General features: G+C 45.4%; 1 protein-coding gene across 1 annotated transcript; it reads right to left on the bottom strand.

The window, feature by feature from the left end:
* Positions 1 to 1,213: 1,213 nt before the first annotated feature.
* On the bottom strand, positions 1,214 to 8,536 carry gfral (GDNF family receptor alpha like). The gene is made up of 9 exons (XM_047029430.1): positions 8,436 to 8,536; positions 7,815 to 7,943; positions 6,579 to 6,743; positions 4,642 to 4,701; positions 4,149 to 4,503; positions 2,141 to 2,397; positions 1,956 to 2,033; positions 1,648 to 1,729; positions 1,214 to 1,572 (listed from the first exon to the last, which is right to left on the bottom strand). Exons 1-9 carry the CDS (start codon positions 8,473 to 8,475, stop codon positions 1,467 to 1,469), a joined length of 1,272 nt encoding a protein of 423 aa, XP_046885386.1. The 5' UTR covers positions 8,476 to 8,536; the 3' UTR covers positions 1,214 to 1,466.
* Between the last annotated feature and the right edge of the window lie 1,246 nt (positions 8,537 to 9,782).

Raw genomic sequence — 9,782 nt, forward strand, 5'->3', positions numbered from 1 at the left:
GTGGCAACTATTTATGTAGGAACTATACTTTGTAGTAGCGGAAGAATGACGGTTTATTATTAAACTATTTTGTTTCTAATTGTTTTTATTGATGAAACCATATCAAATATTTGTAGTAACAGATTTGGAAAAGCAATAAGCCCCGCGAGTCCGTGGTTTACGCTGATTTTAGAACAGGTAAGCTTCGCGTTGTGCCTAACAACTCCCCTTACCTGTTCTAAAATCAGCGTAAACGTTTTCAACCCAGGATTTGAACCTAACAATGTAATTACATGAAGGACTGGATGTGCACACAGGGTGATCCAACAACTGTTTTTACAAAGCAGGAATTGCCTATGATTCCATAGAAATTGTTATTGTACAGTCCATTTACTAGTATCATTATGAGCCCTATGCTTGACTCAATGTTCTCACATCAAAGTCCTGCATGTTGACTGTGTGTGTGTTGACTTTGTGAGTGTGTGTGGGGGTGAATGTGTATGAAACCAGGTGCTCACATAATGCAGAGTACAGTGTTAGACTTCAGGGAAGATAGGGCTGTGCAAGGTCAAAGGTCACTGCTTGGTGACAGGGTTCAGAAAACACAGACAGCTGTGTGTGGCACAGACAGCCTCTCTCATCCATCAGCCTCTGAAGAGCTGCAGTAGACAAGCATCTTGTAGAAGTCACTAAACCAAGGATGTGAAGAAGTGGGAAGACACACACACATGCACACACGACACACACACGACACTCACTCACACACACGGCACACCCACACCCACACCCACACACTCAGGATTACATGAAGGTTGGGTGATGTTTTATTCAGAAGTCTCCATAGCAGCGATAGAAGAGCAGACTTCAAAGCGGCTGCAGCCTTCTGCAGACAGAGACTTAACAGCTTCACTCTCAAGGTATTACTGTCCCACTGAGGAACATATGATGACAATCTCTGCTCTGGTTTGGGGCCACAGGAGGTAGACAGTGTCAGCGCCAACATTGAGCTCCAGATAGAAAGAGAGAGAGAGAAAATAATAATAATTAAAGGCTGAATCAATATTTTATCATTGCCATGTCATGTTGACTCTGGCAGTTGAATAAAATGTCTGAAAGCCCCAGGCTGCTCTTCCCAGGAACAGGTTCTCAGTCGGGTGTGTCTGGGTTCCCTGTACTTTGCAGTCAGTCCGGTCATCAGGCAAACTGGTTTTCAAACATGTTTTATTGTCATTTCTATAAAGCTTTATGCACAACACAATGTAAACAGGAAGTATTGATCGAAAAAAAAAATGATCAGCTCTGAATTTCCTTCAGCATCAATAAAGTGAATTGAATCAAACATTATTATTTTGTTGCATTGGATTAGACCATGCAAACCCTAAATCAAATTACATTCTTACAGTTGAACTGCAGTAGTTCCCTTACTAACAACATATAACAATGTACACAGATACACACATGCATGTTTGAACACGACATCAGTCTGTTCACGTAACAATTAATGAACTCCTTTTCTCGGGTGGTTGAAATGTTGCCTTCTCTGCTCCTCTGTACGTCCTGCAGTTACAACAATACGACAACCAAACTTCCCTCCTGAAAAACAAGACTGTGTGATTTCACCAAGCTGTGAAATGTGCCATCCTGGACTGTGTGTTTCTGTTGACTCACCCCAGCTTATAAACAACCAGGACGGCCCCTGGCAGAACAGCCACGACCAGAAGCACATAGGCCAAGATACACAGCAACTGGTCTGAAAGGAGAAAAAGATCAGTTTGGTTATGAAGGAATTAACAGTAGCCCAACAGCATGCCCTGATTCTGAAGGCAGACATTGAACCCTGACTCAATGAAATCAAATTTCCTGCAAGGTTGTGATGACAAATCCATTGAGGTGAAGTTAGAAGTTCTGACCCATACTGTGTAATCGTTGTCCAGCAAACACATCATCTACCAGAGGAAGGACTTTTATACACTTACCACTCATCCAGCTGTGAGTCTGGGGTCCACTCACAAGGTCTGGCTGGTGAGAGGAACCGGTCGCCTCCAACACTGGAACTGAGCACAAGCCCCTTTACAGACCGCCATTACGAAAGCGACTGATTGAAGATCACAACAACAACGTCAGAGAAAAAGGCTTCAAAGACAAATCCCCATCCACTCACGCTGGTAGAGTGAGTGGTTGAGGAGGGCGTGGTGCAGCGCGGTGCACCGCAGCAGGCCGTGCTGGTCCAGACTCCGGCAGGTGCAGCGCTGCCGGAGGGGGGTCCCCGCCGTGGCCACCAGAGCAGACAGACAGCCAGGGTGCTGCCGCAGGAGGAGGGTGGGGTCCAGGAGGGAGAGGCAGACGGAGGACAGGGAGGCACTGCAAGGCCGGTCCTCCTCAGACCAGCACTGGGACAGGAGCCCCTCCAGCACGGGCCTGGGGGAGGGGAGGTGGGGAAGGGAGGGGAGATGGGAGATGGGGAGATGGGGAGATGGGGAGATGGGGAGGGGAGATGGGGAGGAGAGGAGAGGGGAGGGGAGGGGGAGGAGTCTTAGAGCTCCACACCAGGACGGGGTGTGTGTGAGTTAGCTTGGTTGTTTGTGTATGTGTGTGTGTTTGGAGAGGACAAGAGGAAAACCGACCCAAGGTGTCACATTATTTCACACACAATGATTTGACTAATTATCTCTGCTTTATTACGATCAAGTTTTGTGTTCGAATGTTCAAATAAGTAATAGTCTAACTAGCAACCTGATGCAAAGTCATTGTGCACCTAAAGTAAGGTAATGTACCCAAAGTTTATTACCCCAAATATAGTGTGGTCATCATATATTCCTCGCCTATGCTGCATCATCCAAACTGTGGAAGAGCTGTGACTGAAATCCTCCAGATGTTCTTCCCTCTAGAGGAGAGAGATGCACTCTGCATCTGGACAGCCCTCCCTCACCCTGCTGTTAAAGGACATGTTGTTAAGAAGCACTTTTGTCATATTTGCTAAATTAACGTCCTGATAACTAACAAATAAAAGGTTTGACAGTAAAACGAAATCCATCTGATGTCCGGGGCGTGGCTGGACTGTAATAAACACGACCATCATTGAACCAAGGTCACACCGGCACTAATGATTGGACGGCATTCGAACCGAATGCAATGATTGGACGGACTACTTGTCTGTCTACTTCCCGGCAATAGTCAGGCAGCGTTCATGTGTTTTGGAGGAGTGGCTTTGAAGGGAGGGGGAGGGATTTGAGTTATTAACAGTATATCAGTGCTTTCAAACTCAAGCTAAAATGGTTCCATTGGGAGAACCTGTCTATCCTGTCTTGAATTACTTTGTTAGTATTATCTGTTCTGATCCGAATCCATTTGAGATAACTTAACAGTCCTTCAGGTCCAACAAGCTAACTGTTGTTGCCATAACGTAATTGCTAATCTAACGTAATCTACTCTTGATTAATAAAAGGGAAACGTGACATTTGGATACATGCTCTGCCTCCATGGACCAGCCAAAGGCCTTACTTTAATTTAATGGGTTTAGCATAAGTAGTTTCCAATTTGCATATCATCATTCATTTTATTGTATGTCACTATACAGTCAGTTTGACTCTCAAGTACAAATACAATGTTAGAGAACTGCAGATGAAATCTGGAAATGATCATTGGATCAATGAGATATGGATATTGGATCCTGGTTGTTGATTGGTTAAGGAGCACGTCCTCCCAAGGAGCATCATTTTGTGTATTTTGGCCGGTAACAGATTAGCATAAAAAATATTGAAGTACGCTATATTGTTGTTGGAGATACCTCCCTACAGCAGGAGCACCCCGTCACACACACACACACACTCTGACCCCCTCTTGCCTACCCAGGTGTTGCTGTTGAAGCAATTTAATCATATAGTCTATAATGGATTTTCTTCCTAAGGAGAGAGATAAAAAAAATAAAACAAATTATTGAGATTTGCTCATGTTAAGCTGTCAAGCTATTCCTCTTTTCATATTTTGATCATCCTCTTGCCTCAAACATAGAGGAGGAGCAAGCCGCTCTGCCTCTATGGACCAGCTTCCACTGGTGTGTGTGTGTGTGTGTGTGTGTGTGTGTGTGTGTGTGTGTGTGTGTGTGTGTGTGTGTGTGTGTGAGAGAGTCCCCGAGGGCATGCGTGTGTGTCCTCAGGTGTCCATCAGACCTGCAGGTCGAGTCCTCCAGACATCCGTCCACCTCTTCCAGACACGTCCGCTCCTCCTTCTCCTCCTCCTCTGCCCCACAGCTGCCAGAGTGCAGTGTGTGTTGGACGCCCTGGCAGTCCAGGTCCCCAGGCTCACACTGGCACATCCCCAGCCCCAGGGCCACTTCTGCAGCCAGGCCCCGGTAGAAGGCCTGGGTGACTCGGGCACACTGGCTGTTTTGGCAAGGTTTGCTGGAACAGGTCTGGATGACAGGAACCAGCTGTCTGTTACACGCATTGTCCTGGATGCAGACAGACATCTGCTGTAGACAGGACCCGCCTCTGCTGGGCCCTGGGAGACCAGGAAGGGAAGGATCTGGAAAGACATGCTTAATAGTATAGCATGTGAATGTTTTATGCACGGCTCCCAATGTGACAGGTATCCTAACAACAGGAAATGACTCATACACCAATATCTCCTGAGGTGGTGATGTACAGCAGTAATGGCCGTTACCTTGGAGACGGTTGGTTTCCCAGTCCATTGGAGGAGTCATCTTCTGTTCAGCTATTGTACCTATCGTAGTGGAAAGACCCATTTACATGTATAGGACAAAGCACCTATAGTACCTATCGTAGTGGAAAGACCCATTTACATGTATAGGACAAAGCACCTATAGTACCTATCGTAGTGGAAAGACCCATTTACATGTATAGGACAAAGCACCTATAGTACCTGTCGTAGTGGAAAGAGCCATTTACATGTATAGGACAAAGCACCTATAGTACCTATCGTAGTGGAAAGACCCATTTACATGTATAGGACAAAGCACCTATTGTACCTATCGTAGTGGAAAGACCCATTTACATGTATAGGACAAAGCACCTATAGTACCGGTAATCTAGAGTAACCTATAGGTGTACTGGCAAAAACAACCCTGTTGATTTGAAGACGATTAAATTCTCTCAATCTCCTCTCTCAATCTCCTCTCTCAATCTCCTCTCTCAATCTCCTCTCTCAATCTCCTCTCTCAATCTCCTCTCTCAATCTCCTCTCTCATTTCTCCTCTCTCCGCTCCTCCGTCTCCTACTTCTGTCCTCTACTTTTTGTAATTGCATCCATGCCAGTTAAGAGATGACCAATGGCAACAATGATGCCCGGCCTCCCCTGGGCCCTCCTCTCCAGCAAGTCCTCTCCCCTGGGCCCTCCTCTCCAGCAGGTCCTCTCCCCTGGGCCCTCCTCTCCAGCAGGTCCTCTCCTCTGGTGCCCCGGGCCCCAGGACAGATAAGGGCCGTAGGGCCACAGGGCCACGCCACCCCCAGGCCTCCCTAACAGGCCTTCCCCTTCACCAACTGCTCTCCTGTCACTGTCTCCGGGCTCCTTGGCTGTAGGCCCCTCCAGTCACCAGTCACAGGGCCAGCTGGAGGCTGTGCCTCTGCTCTGCCTCTCTGACTGCCCTCTGCTCTGCCTCTCTCACTGGCCTCTGCTCTGCCTCTCTGACTGCCCTCTGCTCTGCCTCTCTGGCTGCCCTCTGCTCTGCCTCTCTGACTGGCCTCTGCTCTGCCTCTCTGGCTGCCCTCTGCTCTGCCTCTCTGACTGGCTGACCTCTCTGTTCTCTCACCTCCTTCTTCCTGGGATTGGCCAATTCACCAAAATAGGCTGTAGCTACACTCACTCACTCCACTTCCCAGTGAGGGGTTCAAATACTGCCAAAGTGTGTCGATCACGTACGCATGTGTGTGAGTGTGTGTGTGTGTGTGTGTGTGTGTACACATGTGTACATACAGTATATACATACATGGCATTGTTTGTTCCCTATCCATTACCTGGGTGTGGGTGGTTAAGAAGGTATATCATATTACACTTAATCAGCACCACAAACAAAGCAGTGTCTAGGGAGTCAGGTGGCTGAGCGGTTAGGGAGTCGGGCTAGTAATCTGAAGGTTGCTGGTTCAATTCCCGGCCGTGCAAAATAACGTTGTGTCCTTGGGCAAGGCACTGCACCCTACTTGCCTCGGGGGAATGTCCCTGTACTTACTGTAAGTCGCTCTGGATAAGAGCGTCTGCTAAATGACTAAATGTAAATGTAACTCCAGGTATTCTTACTCAGGTACCCTATCCTTCACACCTGATTCCTCACAAGAAACCTTGTCCTGATTTACACCTGCTGGGGATACAGGTTATAATAGACACCAGACATAAAGACCTTGTCCTAAAACACGTCTGTTCTACAAGAGAGACCAGAGATGGAGACCATGTCCTTGTACACTCCTAAGAGAGAGCAGAGATGAGACCATGTCCTTGTACACTCCTAAGAGAGAGCAGAGATGAGACCATGTCCTTGTACACTCCTAAGAGAGAGCAGAGATGAGACCATGTCCTTGTACACTCCTAAGAGAGAGCAGAGATGAGACCATGTCCTTGTACACTCCTAAGAGAGAGCAGAGGATCACCTGTGTGTGTGTGTGGGAGGCAGTGTGTGTGCAGCTGTCTGAGCAGGGCACAGGGCCTCTCGCCCTCCCCAGGACAGAGGCAGGGGCGCAGGTCTGGGTGGCCCTCCGTCAGGGAGCGCAGGGTGAGGGCACACCGACGCCAGCCTTTCATCTGGCAAGCTCCATCTAGGACCACACACAAAGGAGGGAGGTTGAAAAACAGGCTTTTCACAAGATGATGAATACACACACACACGTCTGTATTGATATCTGTTCTGGGAAACAGGTGCTGTGAGTGGTTGTGTGTGTGTGTGTGTGTCTTCTCAAGTTCCATATTGGTCAACACAGCAGGTTATTATAGTGTAGAGGTTCATGTTTAATCTGTGGGTTTGCTTTTCACATCCTTGGTAGACATGTTTGAGCAAACTGATTCATGAGAAACATCCTTGACCTTTCTAGATGGTTCTGTAAAGCCAGAGAGAAGCACACTCGTCTCAGAAAAGGGATTTGGCAGTTCATTATTATTAGGGATTCGAACTGTTGAGTTGTTTGCTCTTATCGATTGATGTTTCTTCAATTTGTTGTAGCCTACTTTCATTCATTATTCATTTCTGTTTTGTTTTATTTGCCACACCTCATTGTTATCCCAGTTTGTGCAAAGCACTTGGACTTGAAATGTGCATTGTAGAGATAAATACAGTTTGACAGTTTCACTCGAATACACTCAATCGCACTGTGTTGAATGGACACACGCACTTAATATTCCAGCTATACCACCTTCGACATGAACCCATGCTTGAATGTAAAGCCGAGTTAGATTCATTAATAATGACTTTTGAATGGTGCCATCCGTTGCCCTCCAGGTGTTTGGTGTGAGACAGGTATTAAGCAGGCTACACTGGGCCCCAGGCTGCAGGCTGCACCCCTCCCCACCTCCCCACAGGAGACAAGACCTCACTGGATGAGACACTTTGTGGATGTCCTGGGGCTTCGAATAGGAGCTAACTGAATGAGAGAACTGCTAGGCGGTCAAACCTAGGTCGCTCTATAGCTGGAATTAGATAACAAACCACAAGCCATGGTGGAAAGATTGTTCTGAATCTATTTTACATTTTGATTTATTGTATTCATGTGTGTATATAGATATTAATATAGATATAATAATAGGATTTCAATAATAGGGTTTAGGGTAATTAATAGGGTTTCAATTATAAACCTATAATAATAGGTTTATTATTATTTAATTTTTGTACTCACCTTTGCAGATGTGTTGAAGAATTGTCTGGTTGCTGGAACAGAAGTGGGCCATGCATGTTTCCCAGTTCTGCTGACAGCTAGGTGGAGATCTGGTGCACCTTATGCTGCTTAACTGGCTCATTACAACTCCTGGGACATGACCATGACACGACTATTACAAAAGTATTCAATATCGCAACTTGACAGGTTTAATCCGGAACTCACCTTACCTATAGGGAACTAATAAACTACACGAGGACGCCAACAGTAGCAATGTCAACGCCTTAATGTTTCAGTGCATAAAATGTCGATGTTTTACTTTAACCATGATGTTTTAAGTCCATTAAAAAATATTTTTGTCAACAAACACAAAGTTGGGTAGGCTATCATGCGCTTACACAATACTACTATTGACCCCCCAAACTTACATCACATTCAAAGCAGCTATCGTTTTACAAAGTTGTGTTTGAAAACTAATTCACGTGGCTCATGTTAAATAAATAACAAATATTCTGGATTTGATGGATTAGAATAATAATCTGACATATGTTAGCAGTGCTGTGATTACCCGAAAATGACGATCGACGAGTAATTAGCTATTAACCAATTAAACATCCGTTAATGAAATAGCATCTTACTCACCAAGTAGTATCGCGGTTTCCACGGCTGCCTTGCGCTGCATTTTAACGCGTCCCTCTTACCTTGCGCTAAGCACCTCAACAACAGGACAGCTCCGGTGAAGGGCCGAACAGTGATTTCCTGCGTCAAGCGCTCAGACGTCACTTGAAAGACACGATATCAGGTGGGACACGATGATGGGTGTACGGGGCCGGTAAACAGATTATGCTCTTCAACTAAAAACAAAACTAATGTAAAAAGTCAACTTTATTGGTATGTGATTGATTGGTTGAGTGAATGATTGTGAGTGATTTACATTGAAACGTAGAAAGGTAGGATTGCTTCAAAAGAAGTATTTGTTTGAATGAGTCAAGCCCAACACGAGTAAGGTATAGCGTATAAGGTCGGATAGCGGTACATTTTCATGTGTCAACTCAGATGAATGCATGCTGCATGACGTCAAGTCAAAGGTCAGTTTAGTGTCCATAAATCACACTTACCTAATTGACAGGTGTTTTGCACACATACAATGTAAATAACGACAAGCACAACAATCAATTATATTCAAAGTTCTCTTATCATGACCATACATAGGCTGCAAATAGTTGAAATATGTGACGTGAAAATAACATGACTGGATCTAAGAACTGATTTCCATATGCAATAATTAAAATACCAAACAATAACAATAAACCATAATTCAAGAAAACAAATCTAAAATCTAAATAAGTCTGATTTGTTTATGAACATTTCTCTGAAGACTTGAGAGGAAATAACCATGTGAAAGCATCATAATTAGCATCTAGGATAGGACAGCAACGGGCCAATCAGCGTCACAAGAGTTGACATAAATAACACACGAAAACAACATTGAAAGGAAACATCAGATAATCACATTGTGCTGAAACATTCTGTTTCCACTTCCAGATACTCACTCACTCACTCACTCACTCACTCACACACTCACTCACTCACTCACACACTCTATATTTTAACATGACATCGCATCATCATAATCACAGGTCTGATCAATTCCAGTGAGTTATATATACTGAGCCCACACCACAGCCTTTCATCTTTCATCTAGGCAGATCATCCTTCTGAATCCTCTGGTCTGTCCCATCTGAGGAGTGGAGGTGCCCTGGGCACAATGGGTCTCTGTGTGTGTGTGTGTGTGTGTGTGAGCAGCATCATGAGGTGTAATCTGTTCCCAGCAACATGTCCCTGTAGACCCATCAGCACCTTCATCCTACCCAGGGATCAAGCCCTGATCCTGGGGATGATTGGCTAGGCAGAGGACAGACACCAGGGCCTGCATTCTCACACACAATCAAGTCTTTGTCATTATTTTTTGAGGATATAATGTGTGTG

The sequence above is a fragment of the Hypomesus transpacificus genome, chromosome 11 (assembly GCF_021917145.1).
Source record: "Hypomesus transpacificus isolate Combined female chromosome 11, fHypTra1, whole genome shotgun sequence".
Lineage (NCBI taxonomy): Eukaryota > Metazoa > Chordata > Actinopteri > Osmeriformes > Osmeridae > Hypomesus > Hypomesus transpacificus.